The sequence below is a fragment of the Zonotrichia albicollis genome, chromosome 5, assembly GCF_047830755.1.
Source record: "Zonotrichia albicollis isolate bZonAlb1 chromosome 5, bZonAlb1.hap1, whole genome shotgun sequence".
Classification (NCBI taxonomy): Eukaryota; Metazoa; Chordata; class Aves; order Passeriformes; family Passerellidae; genus Zonotrichia; species Zonotrichia albicollis.
Genome location: NC_133823.1, coordinates 71,900,339 through 71,917,305, shown reverse-complemented (window position 1 = coordinate 71,917,305; position 16,967 = coordinate 71,900,339). Strand labels below are relative to the sequence as shown.

General features: G+C 41.4%; 2 protein-coding genes and 2 long non-coding RNA genes across 15 annotated transcripts in view; 1 reads left to right on the top strand and 3 right to left on the bottom strand.

Annotated features, from left to right (window-relative positions):
* Window positions 1-558: 558 nt before the first annotated feature.
* Window positions 559-1,832, bottom strand: LOC141729213 (uncharacterized). The gene is made up of 2 exons (XR_012580590.1): window positions 1,485-1,832; window positions 559-1,152 (listed from the first exon to the last, which is right to left on the bottom strand). It is a non-coding gene; the product is annotated as an uncharacterized LOC141729213 (long non-coding RNA).
* An 80-nt stretch (window positions 1,833-1,912) lies between these two features.
* LOC141729212 (uncharacterized) lies at window positions 1,913-16,267 on the top strand. Its single transcript, XR_012580587.1, has 4 exons — window positions 1,913-2,550; window positions 3,665-3,724; window positions 8,855-8,925; window positions 11,404-16,267. It is a non-coding gene; the product is annotated as an uncharacterized LOC141729212 (long non-coding RNA).
* On the bottom strand, window positions 3,637-6,666 carry FABP2 (fatty acid binding protein 2). Its single transcript, XM_005495284.2, has 4 exons — window positions 6,586-6,666; window positions 4,646-4,818; window positions 3,957-4,064; window positions 3,637-3,730 (listed from the first exon to the last, which is right to left on the bottom strand). The coding sequence occupies exons 1-4, from the start codon at window positions 6,650-6,652 to the stop codon at window positions 3,680-3,682; spliced, it is 399 nt and encodes a 132-aa protein (XP_005495341.2). The 5' UTR covers window positions 6,653-6,666; the 3' UTR covers window positions 3,637-3,679.
* The window catches only part of PDE5A (phosphodiesterase 5A), a 103,629-nt gene continuing 101,249 nt past the window's right edge, over window positions 14,588-16,967 (bottom strand). For all 12 annotated transcript variants that reach the window (XM_005495285.3, XM_074542059.1, XM_026798116.2 and 9 more), the window contains one exon: window positions 14,588-16,645. In XM_005495285.3, the coding sequence (XP_005495342.2) occupies window positions 16,511-16,645 (135 nt within the window). In that variant the 3' untranslated portion in view covers window positions 14,588-16,510. The remainder of the gene's footprint in view (window positions 16,646-16,967) is intronic.

The following is a 16,967-nucleotide window of genomic DNA, read 5'->3' as shown; positions in this document are numbered from 1 at the left end:
ATCTGTCTATTTTTGCATCCCAAATCCTATTTAACCTCATTCTGGGCCATCTTCATTTATTGTGTGAGAAGATACTGAACTACTCAGCATTGCAAGTATCTGCAATCCAGTTATTTTGTTTTATGTACTCCTGGAAAAAAAAACACCACCAGGCATGGATTGTACTTCTCAGAATTAGAAATTAGTATTCCCAAGGGAAAAATGCTAAAGAAAACTGAATCCCTTTCACCCATAGCTTGAAAACGCTTCCCCCAAATGTGCCCTGGCAAAAAGTTCACTCCATGTGCTCAGCTTCTGTTTCTTTCTATGAAGACTGAAAAAGACTCCTTCCTTTAACACAAGTTTGAAAGTCTCCCTCTAGGGAGACAGGAAATTGATGTTGAAACCTTTTCATTACCTGCCACTGTCTATTATACCATCCAGGGGTGGGAGGAGGAGGGATCTTTGTGTCATCTGCCAGTGACTCAAGGCTGCTTTTGTAAGCTCCTCCTTCACAGTTTCTAGCAAGGAAAGCAGAACCTGATTTATCTTAATCAGAAAGTGAGGACAAGACACTGCTGCTGGGTTAAACACTGACATGTTTATATATGTGTATATTTATATCTATAAATACTGAGCCTCAGAGGGCCCAGTAAATGCTGAAAGTAAAGAAAGAAAAAACAGAGAGATGTGTTATAGAAAACCAACCAGCATCAACCCATGAGGATTAACTTTTTGGAAGCAGAACAGCTGGCCAAGCTTCATCTGTTGAGGGCACAGGTCTGAGCTACAACTTCAGTGTACAGAAGAGCTGGGTTTTATTCTCAGCCACTCTGCAGGGTGTCCTTTCAGTGGATTTTATTCACACAGTGCACACTTCCATGTCTGCCCAACAAACCTTTAGGCACTAATCACAAAGCACAGTCAGTGTCGTACGGGATCTCCAAGGCACGGCTCAGGACACACGAGCAGGACACAGGCCAAACCCAACAGTGCCACTTGTGCCACACAGAGCTCCACCACGGTATAGCACAGTACAGAAATGTGCCTCCTCCACCCACACTCAAGTGGAGCCGTGTTCCCTGTTGGTTATCCCGCACAAATTGTCCTCCTCTCCACCGCCGGTGTTCGTAAGGTGCGAAATAGGTGAGAATTCCCTCGGTGGCGATGGCCCTACAGGGAACAGAAAAGGTCTGGTTATGCTCGCAGCGCTGCACAGCCTTTCAGAGCACACTGACATGTAAGGAGCATCAATTACACCTCCTGAACAAACGGCGGATAATAAATCTCGCAAACAAATAAACAAAGCTGGCGGTGGTTTGGAATCATTTCCAGTTTCCTGAGAGGAATTTGTGCTCCTCCAGGCGGGGCTGTGGGAATGCCGAGGCTGCTCCCAGGGGCCCGCTCCTGACGAGGACCCTTTCCTCCAGGGGGCACAGCCCGTCGGAGCTTACCGACCGACGGACCGACCGACAGACCGACCGCCCCCGAACGCCGCTCCTCACCTGGGCCGCGCCCTCAGGGCAGCAGGTAGATAAGCAGGAAAAGCGCCAGGTCGAAGAGGATGAAGAGCCACAGGTCCAGCCAGTAGGACTGTCCCGACAGGGATGGGGACATCACCTGCCCACCATCGTCCCGCTCCTGCCGTTCCGGCTCCCGCGGCCGCCGCCGCGCCGCCGCCTCCATCTCTTCGGTGGAAGGGGGATGCAGGGCGGCGGCCCCACCGCGCAGGCGCCGGCGGCTCTTCCGGGTGCGGGGCCAATGGGAAAGGAGCGCACGTACCACGGCCGCGCCCCCGGGGTCACGCGCGGCGGCCCCACCCCTCCCGCCTCAGGCAAGCCCCGCCCCTCCCGCCTCAGGCACTGCCTCGGCCCTGCCACCTCAGGCACAGCCCCGCCCCTCCCGCCTCAGGCACAGCCCCGCCATTCCCGCTTCAGGCAAGGCTCCACCATTCCCGCGTCAGGAAAGCCCGCTATCCCCGCCTCAGGCAGAGCCCCGGCATTCCCGCCTCAGGAAAACCCCGCTATCCCCGCCTCAGGCAGAGCCTCGGCATTCCCGCCTCAGGAAAACCCCGCAGTCCCCGCCTCAGGCAGAGCCCCGGCATTCCCGCCTCAGGAAAACCCGCTATCCCCGCCTCAGGCAGAGCCCCGGCATTCCCGCCTCAGGAAAACCCCGCAGTCCCCGCCTCAGGCACCGGCCCGCTCCTCCCAGCCAAAGCCCCCCCCATTCCCGCCTCAGGAACGCCCCGCAATCACCGCCTCAGACACCGCTCCGTTTCAGCCAAAGCCCTGCAATCCCCGCTTTAAGCACCGGCCCGCCATTCCCGCCTCGGCCAAAGCCCCCACTATTCCCGCCTCAGGAAAGCTCCGCAATCCCGGCCTCAGGCACAGCCCCGCCCCTCCCGCCTCGGGCTCTGCCTTGTAGGGTGGGCTCTTGAGGTAAAGGCGCTGGACGCGGAGAGTGTTTCTGCTTGTCCGTCTGTTTTTGGGATAAGCGGTGCTTGATGTGGATTCCGCAGTGCTGGTGGCTGACATTCCTCCCCAGGCGCTGCTGGCTGCCGCTCCCTGCCAGGTGAGATGCGGACACTGGGGAAGAGCAGGCGGTCAGTCCTGTCACCTGTGCCGGGGCTTGTGTGGAAATAAAAATTGACCAACTCCTCCCGATGCGGTTTCATGGAGAGCAGATGATGCTCTGAGAAAAACTAGAAGACCTTTTGGGAGTCCTGTTGTGAAGAAGTTTAGGAAAATTAAAATTGTTTTTACACTCTTTAAGGTTAGTCGGAGCTTGTGCACGGGACGAACGTGGAAAAGTTCATGTAGATGGTGTATTCTGTTGTGCTTTATGTGCACAACACCCTGCTGCAGGAGTAAATAAAAAAAAACCGAAGTGGCACAACGTGATGCCACACTCACACCGGGGATGTGCCACCCTCAGTCCTTCCAGTGCACTCCATATTGAAATCAGGGCTATCGTTTTTGTGTCCAGAAGAATTATCAGAAACCCAGGACTGTGTGAAACAAAACCTTTCTCTTGGTAGCTATTACCCCTTTTTAGCCTCAATATTAGGAGACATTAAGAGATTTTATTAAGAGAGTGCAAGCAGGTGCTTCTGAACTTACTTTTCTTAAACAAGCACTTAAGGGTAGCAGCTTTCCTTTATAAGTTCTGTCAATAGAAATAAGGATGGATTTGTCTTTATATAGCAAGTATTGATTAAGCATGTGTAGTAGATGAAGTATGTTAGACATTTGGGGCCAAACAGTGACAGTACTTCCCTTTTAAGCCTCGTCCCCATCTGTACTATCTCATTTATTTTTGGTTTTCCCATAATTTTGTGCAATATTAAATGCACAGAGAAACTGTTTCTCAGTATAAATGCCTTTGCAAGGAAACTAAGTTTCCATTTGAGAGCTTGTGCAAAAAATGTTGTAGTTCTGCTTATGCAAAATAGTTTCTGCAGCCTTTGTGGCGCTTCAGTAGGACTTGGTACAGAAGACAGTTTAAAAAGCGTTTGGTGATGGGAATTTGTTCATTCGAGGCAAAACGGGAACATGAAGAACTAGCCCATGTTTTCAGCATAGGTCACTGCTGCTAGGGAGGTGGTGTGAGGGGATGGAAAGGGAAAGGAAACCACGCAGAGGATGTGTAGAAAATGGTCTTTTATTGTTCCTTCATTGTGGTGCAGTTCTGTGTGAAGTGCTCAAGCCCTCTTGAAGAATCTCTTGGACTCAACTCCTTCGTACAGGTAGGTCTGTTAAAAAATTAGGAAGGAAAAATCAGTGGCTGGAATTGCAAAGTTTCATTTCTCAGTTATGGTTCAGAGAGTTTGAAATTCTTTATAGGCAGCTGAGAATTTTAACTGTAGATAAATGAACTTATTTGGCTTGAAGAAAATATTTTCTACTTTTAGAAAAGCTTTTAAAACTTTTTCTGTCGATTCTGTTGCAAACTTGTGTGTAAATGACTTCTTAACTCACCTGAACGAGTTCATCACCCACGATTTCTCTGGTTGCTTTAAGCACTTTTCCATTGTCTTTTCTGGTAAATGTGGCCACAAGTTTATTTCCTTCCAGGGTCCAAGCACCCTATGATGGGAAAAAAGCCCAAATGTTTTGCAACAGTTAGGACACTGATTTGGTTTAAAGGCTGTAGAATGCTTAAAAGTGAAAAAAAGATTAAAACAGTGTAACAATGCTTTTTAGCAAGGCTGTAAAAATGAAATTTTAATGAAACCCTTGGCTTATTTAAATGCATAATGGCCAACCTAGTTGTTTTTTACTGGTCAATACACTTAATTTTAAGCAATTATATCAACAGAGATTTGTAATTTCTTACAAATACCCACTCTAGGTGGTGAACTTGAGTATTAGAAGAAGTAAAATTGCAAATCACCTGGATTTCACCTTATGAAAACTGCTACTTGCTCTGCTTTTTGGGCTCTCTGGAACCCTTACATCCATGGTACAGTCTTGAACCTTTAACAGTGAAGACTCCCTTCTGCTTTGCTGTATAATCTACAAGCATTCCTGAACAGTCAGGTTCAGGAAAATTTCGTGTAATTCAGAATTGAAATTTCAAACTCAAAGACACATTATTCATTTGGAAAGTGCACGTTACAGAGTCATTGTCACCCAGGGAACACTGAAGTGTGCAGGAAGGCCCTTACAGTGAGCTCGGTGCCATCCGCCAGGCTGTAGTCAAAGCTGGCTCCCAGAGTAAATTCAATCTCGATGGTTCGGAAGTTGCTGGCTTCTTTGACATTAAATTTGTCCCCATTTTGCTGGATGGTGATCTTCAGATTGTCATGGGCTCCCAGCTTTCTTTTCATCATGCCAATACCTAAAAAAAATCAGTTAACATAAATCAGAAAAAAAACCCCCAAACCTCTGGAGCATCATATTTGTCTTTTTTGTAATCAATTTTATGTGGCCAAGTGAGTTTATTCCAGGGTTCTGACTCAAATATTTGTCCTTCAGTTTTCATCGAGGCTGTGTTCACTAGTACACATATAATACAAATCACTGTCTTAACTGGAGTAGTTAGCTTATATATATATATACACATATATATATATATATACATATATATGTGTATGTATATATATGTATATGTATATATATGCATGTATATGTATATATATATGTGTATATATATGTATATATATGTGTATATATATGTATATGTATGTATATGTATATATATATATACATATATATGTGTATGTATATATATGTATATGTATATATATGCATGTATATGTATATATATGTGTATATATATGTATATGTATGTATATGTATATATATATATACATATATATGTGTATGTATATATATGTATATGTATATATATGCATGTATATGTATATATATGTGTATATATATATGTATATGTATGTATATGTATATATATGTGAATATATGTGTATATATATGTATATATATACATATATATATACATATATATATATGTGCATATAATGCACACTTTGTACAAACTTCAAGTAAATATTAGGATGTTAGAATTACTTGAATCAAGTGTTTCTCTGAAATTGTAGAATGATGATTTCCTCCCTGTTGAATGTTTCAATTGGTTTGATGTTTTCAAAATAGTAGTCCAGCTATAGAATTGGATTTAAAATTTATCCATTCAAGTTGTCTGAGCCTTTTCCTCCAATCTAGACTTAGAGATTTTTTTTTTCCGCTGAAATAAATTTGGAATTGCTTAAGATTAATGCAGTGTAATTTAAACCAGAACATTTCTCAGCATCTTCCCCCCGACCTCAGAATATTTTGAAAATAAATGCAGGGGCAGAGCAGGGAAGAGTGAAAGGGCAGGATGGCCCAAAGGTAGTTGTCAGGCAGTTTGGGTTTGTATTCAGCTGAGTGATGTTCTTCCTGCAGAAGGTGTTGTAGTGTGTTGTTAAGTTTCTTGTGTTATTCCCCCAATTTATGTATTGTTCTCCCCTATTATGTGTAAAATGGTTTCGTTCCCCCAGTTTTTCCCGCCACTGCTAGCCTGTCAGCTAAGTTGCCATAGTAACCGCTATTCATAGTTGCTGATATGTAATTGCTCCTCCCCTGGTTTCCCTTATAAGTGAAAGTTGTTTCTTCCCTGTCCAGTCAATCACCCCCTTTCTCCTCCCAGGTTTCGAGAACCTTCTCCTCTCTGGAGATGGTGGTTGGCTGGGGTCCCAGGACACCTCCTTTACCTTTTGATTATTGGTCTCCATGGAGTGTCAGTTCTGTGAAGTTCATCCCCTCACCTTTCCCGATTGGTTCCGCCTGTACCCACCCCCCTCCTTTATAATCCTGTTTCACCCCCTATTGAAAAAACTTTTTCCCGGTTGGTTTCCCGGTGTTTGGATCCGGCATCACCGTCAATAAACCGATGTTTAACCCCCGGGAAATGGTCAGCTCCGTTCCTCCCCTATACCAGCGGTGTGAGCCAGTCCACAGCCAGCACAGCCCGAGGCCATCAGACGCCGAAGGGCGCTGGCCAGGAATTGCAGAGGGGTGTCAGCCTTTCGCCCTCAGCTAGTCGGACTCTAAACTTCGGGCCACATATGCCCCCCTCTGCAGAAGGGATTGGAGAGCTGAGCCTTACCCATTGCCTCCATGAACTTCTCATAGTTCTCATTCCTGTCCACTTTCCACGTGCCGTCGAAAGCCATGGCTGTGCTGCAGGAGAGCTGCTCTGCAGCGCCCAGGCTCTGCCCAGGCAATTTATCCTCTGCCTTATCTTGAGGGCAATTTGCTGCGTGACGAGGCTGAGTAAAGCTCAACTGATACACTGACCTCTCCAAGGAGAGGCTTCCTGTTGCTAAATCCAATTCCCAGTCCTCACCACACTGCTTGCTGAATCTCTCCTATTGCCCCCAGCTCATGACAGAATCTTAATTGCTCGTCTCAAATAAGAATTGCTAATCCATTCATTCTGTCTACAATGTGGGATAAAAATCAGGTGTCTAATGAAAGTAATAATTAAACTAACAGCATTGCTTGACATTTTTTATCTCAGTTGCACCTTCCAGCTCATGGGAGAGTCTTCAGGCAGCTGGAGATGATGTTATTTACCCAACAAAGCAAACACAAGTCTCTACTTTGTCCATTATAATTTGTTTGGGGTCTGCTCTGCTCAGCACAACAAGTATGGGGCAGAGGATTTACTGAGTGTCTGCAGGTTGTTTCAGAAAACTCTCCTCTTGCTGCCTGTCCTAACACTGAGCTGTGAAAATTGGGATGGTAGTCTCTATTCATGTCATCACTTTTTTATATATATTGTTTAAATTCTTAGCAGCATCTGCAAATTTTCTTCCTTATAACACATTCAATGAAGAAAAGAGCCAGATGGAAGGTGTTCAGGCTGTTTGCTCCTAAGGGTGATGAGGGAACTACCTCACAATGCACATTTCACAACATCATTTAGGTCTCTGTGTGTAGTTTTCACATCGGGGTTTTCCCCACAATTTCATGCAGTTTTTGATCACCTGAATAAATCAAAAAATGTTGTAGCTGATGCCCTGTGCTGTGCCAATAATGCATGCCCATCTGCCAGCTCAGAAAGTGGCCAGACTTTATTCTGAGAGTCAGATTATCTGTTTTTATTGCACTGGTGTGTATCTTGACCTTTGTTGTTATCACTGGCTGTCTTACCTGAACTGTGCAGTGCATACACCTGAACACCCAGGGCTGAGGTACAGTTCATCCAAGCTGTTACATAACAAAACTGGGAACTCTCCTTAGTCTTTGCAGAAAGGTTCCTTCTGGCAGTGCTGGTAGTGCAGCTTCTGCTGTATTTAGTAGAAAATCAAGGTCTAAAATAATGTGAGTTGCTCAATATGGCAAAATATGACTTTGGTTTTTCACATGTATTAGAATCATATCATCTACACGTCATTTAGTGTTCTTTTGTCCTCCTATGGTAGCTGGTTTTCCTTCTAAAATCAAAATTAAAATTTGTTTTGTAGATTTTCTTAGTTGGGACGTTCCACAACCTTTTTTCTTCTTCTGTCTCCCTCCTCCTTGTGTGGTTTGCAGAACTGCAGCATTTTCTTTGATGGTGCATTGAAATCTTGTTGTCTAGTATTGCTGTTCTCATGACAGTTTTAAAAGCTGAGGGTGTGTTCTTGGCTTTGTGGCTTTCTCCAACATGCCAGCTTCAGAACACTGCAGATGGACAAACTTTCTGACTTTGAAGTTTGATCTTTAGATGAGGTGGATGGCAAGAAATGATTAACTTATATGGTGATGCCAACCTCACTGTGCCAATCTGTGATCATTGCAGCAAGGTGTAGTGTGATGGCAGTGCAGTTCCAAAGATCAGGGTGATAAAAAGTCTTTTGCAGTGGGTTGTGTTCATCTCCCCTGTTTATTGTTTTGTGGCTTGTGTTCAAGTTGTTCTGACTAAAATAAGCCAGACCAGTAGAACTGTTGGGTTGGTTAAGGCTTGGTGCCAGCATAAACATGATACACTCATGGAAATATTGATTTCTATAATAGGAGACTAATCCCTGATAAAACCATGCAGATTGTGCAGGATTTATGAGTGTTTTCTACTGAGTCTTTATTATGTCTTGCAAAGAGGGATCCCTTGCTGGGAAGTTTCCCTAAGCATTTGAACCACAATGCTCAATTCTGTATCAATGTGGTAAATAGTCAATTCTATGCCAGTAAAGCCAATTTAAGCCTAACAGTGGGTGGCCAAGCAACCAGGAGCTTGATGGAGCCTAACTAATGCCTTGTCTTATAAATAATTTCAAAGTACATATTGTAGTTTAGTGTTGCATTGCAGCAGGATTAGATCCTGCTTGAGCTAGATGTTGTCCTGCTCCAGCTGCCTGTTTGCTGAATTTCTGCTTTTATTTTGGTTCAAGGAGAATCTCCTGGATGCTGTTAATGTGAAACCTGTTCAGCACGAGAATTGAGCATTGCCTAGAAATTTCCAGTGAGTACAGATCCATTTGTGTGATTAGTTAGTGGTGGGCTGTGGGTTTTAAAGCTTGCTCTTAACTGTCTGTATCCACTGCTTTCTAATTCCTGTGTAATGGCTCTGATCCATAAAGTGCTGCATTTTGGAGAGTTTTTAATTGGAGAGAACTGAAGTGCAGGAATTTATAAGATCCAGGCTGAAAAAATCTGGAAGCAAAATTCAGGATTAAAGGAGTAACAACCCTGGTATTTACTTTGCCAGTTTCTGTGTGCTAAAATGAATCCTAGGATTACATAGAATAATGGAATCTGGCCTTGTTTCAGTGAAAAAGGGTGACAGTGAACACCTACTAATAAAAGTGAGTGTGCTTTAACAGAAAAGGTGAAATGAATTTCTGAGTATCAGTGCCATTTGACACTTGCCACACAGAGACTGATATGCCAGTTGTCCTGTGGGGCTTTTTGTCTGGCTTTTCTAAGGGTATTTAAATTGATATCTGAATATTCCTGTATTACCCAATTTCTTTTTTATAGAATATGAAATATGATCATAGAGTGGGGTCAAGTTATAGTCAAGTGAGTTCAGAATGTACATTATTGAAAGTCTGCATCAGTTATTTCAGTTTCTCCAAAATCTGAACTGCACTTTTAGCTCATTTCAACAGAACTTTTTTATTTACTGTGAACTTTTTCTCTTGGTTATAATATAGCTCCCAACCCCACAAAAGTTTTTTGTGGACATATTGAATCTAATTTAATCTGTAAAATAGTGAGCTTCAGAGTTCTTCTGAAGTGCAGTGTTATATATCTTGCTCTCTAGCAAGGGAGCACCCTGTATGGCTAAGATATTTAAATATTTGTATTTGCAAAAGGAAAAGATGGTTTCAAATTAAAATTCCTTTCTTAGTTTGGGCATCATGAGTCTTATGTAAAAGCAGAACAGACACCCAGGTTCTGGTGCTCTTTCCAGCTCAGAAATGGACTTTCCATGTGACCTTGACCAAATTAACCCCTCTACTTATCTGTAAAATGAACTTTCCTTTCATTAAGAAGCTCTATATATCATAAAATAAATTGCCAGTGACTTGATTAACTACTACAATAAAAGTGTCCTGAATGCTTCTATGCAAATGTATCACATGTAAACCCTTGGTATGACTGAACCATGGATTTTACTCCCAGAATTTGGTGGTGGAACACAAGAGAAACCTGTGTAAACTGTGGATTTTTCAGCCATTATGAACTGGGGTGTTATGCCAGTGACCTGGGGTATTTTTTAAATGAAGTGGTTCTAAAGTTGTGTGTGTGCTAAGAAATGGTGCTGTTCTAAAGCACAGTGACTGTCAGATTCCATAAGTCTGTCCCTAAAGCTTACTGTGGGAACAAACTCACTCATGGGAGATTTTTCCTACAAATCTTAAAGGGTGAGGTTTCATGGGATTGTGGAATGCAATAGCTGTCACCACCTGCTGCTGAAAATGTGGCTGGAGGAAAGAGCTTTTGTCTTTTCCATTTGTTACTGAGGCAAGAAAGGAAAGACTTTGTGTGATGTTCGTTCACCTCTTCAATAAAAATGCCCTCGCTCCAGGGCTGGGTAAGGAATGGATCCCAGTGCTCCTGCTGCAAACATTGCCACTTCTCAGCAGGGAGTTCAAACCTCCAGCAGGCCAGGAAGCTGAGCAGCACAGACTGGGCTGTGAGGGGTGGAAATGTTGTAGTCCCAGCAGCAAACAGTGACCTGATGTTTGCAGATCTGCAGGGACACTTGTGCAGTTGCACTCATAAACTGCAGTTGGTTCGAGCAAACAGTGCTTGTGTTTTGTGCTGAGCTAAATCTGGCCCTTCATAACTTCTTGAATGAGCCTGCTGTTTGTCAGGGTGTACATAGTTCTTGGTTTTGCCTAGAGCTAAAAAAAGTCGAGCCAGAAGTGTTGCTGTGAAGGACCTAATAGGCAAAGAAGAGAAAATGCCAAGAAGCCCACTGGTCCAGAATTACTTCTAGGATCAGCAGTTTGTGCAAGATGAGGCTTTGGTTGTAGAAAAAAAACCCTTTTTCCACAGTTTGGTTGGAGTCACTGAGCTGACTATTTCTATCTCTCTTGCAATTGATATGCCCCAGGAACTGATCTGTGGGGGCAGAGGATCAGGGATCACTCTGTGTGACTCTTGTATTTGCTGGTTCTGCTTTCTATCAGAAACGAACGGGTTTCTGACAGCTCTCAGGAGGTGCAGCTCCAGTGCTCTCTAGTGGTCAGTGGCACTGAATGATTTTTTTGTGGTTTTGAAACAAGAACTACTTAACTGCTGGCTGATCTCAGTAGTACTCAGAAGTATCTTGATATTAACGGATATTTTTCTCTTCAGGATTTCTAGGACCTAGAAAAGTTGCTATGAAATACAAATTTACAGAAGCAATGATTTGAATCAGGCATTAAAAATTACACCTCAGTAATATAACAAACAGTAAAATTTGACATAATCCTTTTTATTTTAGAAAGCATGAAAACAGTACAAAGAGAAGAATGAAGAAATAAGTTATAAGCAGCAGTCTGACCACAGAAAATTAGCTGACCCTTATGTTGTCTAGCAGCTGTACGGTAAGTAGGGCTAATGATTCTTTTAAATAATGTAACTAGCTTTGTTCTAAGTCAATGGACAGAAGCAAGAGAGAACACATGACATTCAGAAGACTTTAATAGTGTTTAAAGGCAAACATAATATACAGAGAAACCCCTTAACCTAGTACAAAAATACTGTGCCCAGAAACTATATATTTGTTCAGGTATTTTTAAAAGATAGAAGAATACAAATGGACAAACTCAGTGACTAGTGACTGTGATTAAGGGTTTTATTAAACTCTAATAGGAATGTGTGTTAAAACTATTTACAGTGCATTTCAAACTACATTCTTTAAGAGACACATGCAGGTGTCTGCCATGTGAACACAAAGAGAACTCAAATTCTGACTTCAGTTACATCTGTAAGGTACCTTGGGCATCCGTGGCAATAGCTGAACCAGCAAAGAGCAAGTGAGGCAGCTGTCACCAAGGATAAGGGTTTGGTCCCTCTTTACAGGTAAGAAAAGATGGATTTGACCCATTCTTTCACTTTCTATACAGCACAACCCAGCTCCCCTGAGGTAAATGGGAATCACAATACTGACTTCAGGTGGGCATCTGGCCATGTGTGAGGCCATGGCATGCCAAGCTCATGCTGTGGGAGTTAGTGGGAACCAGCAATTACAGAGCATTGTCACATAAATACACATTTACAAACATTGGTACTCAGATTTGAGTTTCTGTATGCAAACAACCTTCCTTATGTGGAGAAGAAACTTAGCATTCACCTGGCAATGACCAAGATGAAATATCCTGCTGTCACAATTTGCTGCATTTAGCAAGTGTCACTAATTACCAGCACAGAGTCTGTGGTGTTTCTTCTTCTTCTTCTTATCAAAGTCCAAACCAAAAAAACTCAGCCCTCATTATTTACCATACTCTGCCCAAACTCATTCTGCTGTTCAAGCTTATGTTTTAAATTAGTGCAAGCCCCTGAAAAAGTACAGCAGGGAACTGGGAAATAAAGCTGAAACCTTGTGGAATGTAACCTGCATGTAATTTAACATGAAGAAAAAACCCACAGCATCACAGAGATAAGACTCTGAATTAATACTACTATATTAATTTGCTTGAAATATGAGGTCTTTATAAAAACCTTTAAAAACATGTGAATTTATTATAAGCAAGGCAAATATATTCCATAAAAAGTCTTTGCTGTGTTTTTATGCATGACTGGAAGGGACAGCAGCTGGATCACTCCTCTAATTTTAAGGGCCTAGACCTGATTCTTCATTATCTTTCTGTATAATGAGCTGGAAAATCAATTACCTGCTAATTTTGTTAACCTTTATGTATGAATTAGTTAAGTGCCCTGAATTTGTCAGTTCATACCACTACCAGGTAAAATGTATGGGGTTGGAAATCCAGAGATGCATGCAATTGTCAGAGGGTGATGCATATAAAGAGGCTTTGGTTCTCTCTTCTGAGGAGAAATCAGCTGATCATCAGTGAAATTAATTGTTTCCTTTTATCAGTAGCTCACTTGTATATGTGCACAGTGAAGATATGAATAATCTGCTCTTAAGTATAAACTGCTTCTTAATTAAAAATTCACACCATCTCCAAAGTCAGCATTACATTATTCCCCCCCACACTTTCTTTAACTGTATGATAGAATAGAAAACCTAGGCCCTCAGCTAATATTGCATGTGTGGCTAATTCCTTGGAAAATTCAGTTACTTGGAATTAGAAGAGGTAGGGTTAATCAGTAATTTTGTGTGTGTTAACACAAGTAATTTTTTTCAGAACAAATCCAGAAATAAAGTGTACTTCAAGAATTAAACTGTGCTTTGGAATGAGTTTGAAAGAAATTATGTTTGTGTCTGAGATCAAGTAGGATACTGACTCAGTTGTCCTCTCTGAGAGACGTAATAAGAATTAATGGAACAAATTCTTGTACCCAGAAATTGAAATCTCAAATGCAACAATGGTTTCAGTGGACTACAGGCTGAACTGTCAAAGGGCTAAACTCCATTTCAGCTGGTTTCTTGTGTAAGCCACTCTGATTGTTACAGCTAGACAGTATCATGTCCTTGAGATCAGACTGAAATAATGAGATACACAGCTCATGATGAAATAAATGACAGCTGCATAGCTGTAATCCACCAGCTGGCTTTCAAAAGGTTCAATTCTGCAGACAGTGAACTTGAAGCAGGAAACCTGCTGGAGCCAGGTTAGCTTCAGATTTTTTTCCCATATTGTCCCCTATCTACATTATGAAAGGAGGGAGCAGTTTCTGTAATTGAGTCACACAAAGCCATGACACACTTGGATTTTGCCTTCAGGCAGAGTGAAACACTATGTAAAGGCTTTGAATCTCATGAAATACAGCACTCTATGCTTTTAAGGTACTTAAACCAGTAGTTTAAAGGCTTTGGTTTTGTTTAAATATATACAGATACAGGTGTGTTATGATATTTAAATGTTTATTTACTAGGAGCTGTATTTATATGTGTGTTCCAACATTTATGGTGGAAAAGATTCTATGGGATAAATGTGTACAGATATATAATTAAATATATGCACATACTGTATAACTGTTCATTTTAAGTGAACCTTTAAAAAAATGTAACATCATGCCCTTCTTTTCAAGTCAAAGGTATGAATCCAGCACTCCTTCATAGCATTTATAAATTTAGTTATAATAAAGCTTTGCTGAACACAAAATATAGCAAGGAAATACTGGAATATTCATGTCCAAGTTACATCACTACACTGTGATATCATCATAGTTATCTGCTGTGTTGTCACCATGAGTTACTAGTCCAAACCAACAGCAAGAATACACCTTTATATACATATATTTTATTCCTATTTATATTAAATATGTATCTCATCAGTATAATAATTATATTTCAGTATCTCAAGCACTCAAGAAAAAGACTATACAAGGGCTATGCAAATCCTGAAGCAAAGTTTTCTATTTATCCAGAAGTACCTAAAACCTTTTTGGGGGGGCGTGTGTTGGCAGGGTCAGGCTGCTGTCACCTGCATGCTGTGTATGCACAGAAATACATTTACAGAGTACTGCAAAACAGCAGTCCTGGAATTCTGAGTGAGTGTTGCAATCCATCCTTTTTGGTTTTTTTTAATTTGTTGGGACAGAATAAGGAGAAATACTTCTGTACTAAAATGTTTTCAAATTCACAGCTGCAATCATTTATTATTGGTCCTCACTAGACAAGTCTGAGATAGGACTTAATCAGTGACAAATAATTTAGTGTGTCAGAAATACTGCTGACTGTCAGAATACCTTGTTCTATATTAAAAAAAATATCAACTCTAACTTAGTATCATCAAACATTTTGAAACATTTGCTTCATCTTTTCTTAGCTTCTGGCATCGTTTGTCTAAATGAAGAAACTGAAAGGGTGAGTTTTCCCTTTTTGACCAGATCTTACGACTTGGGTTGACAATCTCCTGGGAAGAAGAATTTATTGCAGTTTGTAACTTGAATTTCCTGGAATATTGTGATAGAACTAAATTCCCACACTTAAAAGTCCAGTGCCAAATGTGCTGCTTTTGCCAAATGATGATTTTAACTAAAAAATAATGATTACAGATTAAAAAACTGGAACATTTTGTGTGTCTCTGTGCAGCCAAAATTATGTGTGCTGCTAATGCATTTTAGACTACTGGCATGTATCTCCTTATCCTGTCCATCTAAATAATAGCACTCTCCTTGTATTCCTCTTTTGGGATTTGTCCAATGTGTATATTTTCTATAATTGTTTCCAACTCAAAACCATTTTTATTAATTATCTTCACTTAAATAATGCACCAATTTTATTTTTTACTAGTGCAAGTTAATTGATTTCTTACTTTACAGAACATTAATGCCTCACATACAAATGGCAAATGGCACTCTTGGCCATTTTTGCTTTTGGTATTATTATTTTCCTATTTCTTCAAGACACTATGATTAATCATTTTAAACTATTGTTAAAATTATTTTTAAGAGATGTTAACATAAAACTTTCTTCAAAGTGGTCATAGCCATTTCATGGTAACACTGGCCTGAAGAATCAGTCATTGGTGGTCACCAGGAGTGTGCCCTTCCTGCATCATTCTGCTTCAGCTTTTCACCTCTTGCAGTCATTCTCTTCTGCCTGTGATCCAGTCTGTTGGTTAGATGATGTTAAAATCAACTCCCAAATGAAGTTAAAACCAGTGTACAAAACCAATCCTGCTTTGTTTCCATTTCTCTGCGTGCTTCTTGCAGCTTTCCATGGCAGCCTGTCAGTTATGTTGGGATATTTCATCTGTCTTCAGGCAGTTTCCATTGGGCATGGAGAGCTCAAACACCTCTACCACACCTGAGACTCTGGCTGCCTGGTCATTCACAGGGGTCTGAGACATTTCTTCAGCTGCAAGAACACATTTGCTAAGACATCCATCTAATATGGAAAAAACCCAAACTCTACTGAGTGCACAGATTTGGGGGTTTTTCACCTCAGAGCCCAGTTCTGCTGTCTGAGAGAGGTTAGCAATAATTTGTTTTGAATAGGCTCCCCAGAGTGAGTCCCAGTCTTTCCTCTGAACCTCTGGAAATAGACCAGGCAAAACTGCTCAATATTTTTATAACATAACACAGCAAGATGGGAGGAGGGAGAGAAAAGGTGCAAAATGCAGTAGTCTTTCAGATACTGGCCACAACACAATCACTAAACAACTATGTACATCTGTAAAGCAACAGGCTCTCGGGCACAGCCAGTGCCTGCACCAGTACCTTCTTGTGGGCTGGGGCAGCAAAAACCACCCCTGCAGGTCGTCTTCCATCTCAGTCAGATGTAAGAAGAGAAACATATTGTCTTCAGGTAATCTTGGCATCTACACAGTCATGCTATATCTTGAAATGTGGAAACAATAATACAGCAGTGGCAAAACGTAAGCCAAATTCATACAGTGTTTAGCAAAATGCAGAACTCTCTTATTACTGTGCCTCCTACGTGAACTTGAGCTTATGGTGGTGAAATCAGCACTTCAGTTCCGTTTGCCTTGGTTGCTTTCTCCATTAATCAGGTTCTCTTGCTGCTCAGCCAAGGCTTGCCATTTCTGCCTGTTTTTTCTGCAGCCATCCAGCAAAGGAGAGCAGGCCTCTGACACGTGGGTTAGGGCCTGAAATACATGGGAAACGTGGAAAACAAATTGTATTCAATTTTTAATTTAAAAATGGAGAATGAAACACATCTTATATTTTTTTCAGATTTCTGAACTTAGAGGAAGACTTGTAGATCATTAAATGCACTGGTTAGTTAACACAAGAGCTGGGTACAGTTTGGACTAGGATCACTTGGTAACTGTAGATATAAGCAGCAGTGCACATTTTAGAGTAAATAATTCCAATTTTTCTGATCTTTTCATAAATAGAAAGGTAAAACTCCCCTCTAGTAGGAAGAAATATATGTTCAGGCTCTAGAACTGTGGGCATTCAAGTCTG

Coding starts and splice junctions, on each gene's coding strand:
- FABP2 (XM_005495284.2), bottom strand. CDS start 6,652: ATGGCTTTCGACGGCACGTGGAAAGTGGACAGGAATGAGAACTATGAG. Junction 4,065..4,645: donor CGGATGGCACCGAGCTCACT/GTAAGGGCCTTC, acceptor TTCCCATCATAG/GGTGCTTGGACCCTGGAAGG. Junction 3,731..3,956: donor TGGGTGATGAACTCGTTCAG/GTGAGTTAAGAA, acceptor ATTTTTTAACAG/ACCTACCTGTACGAAGGAGT.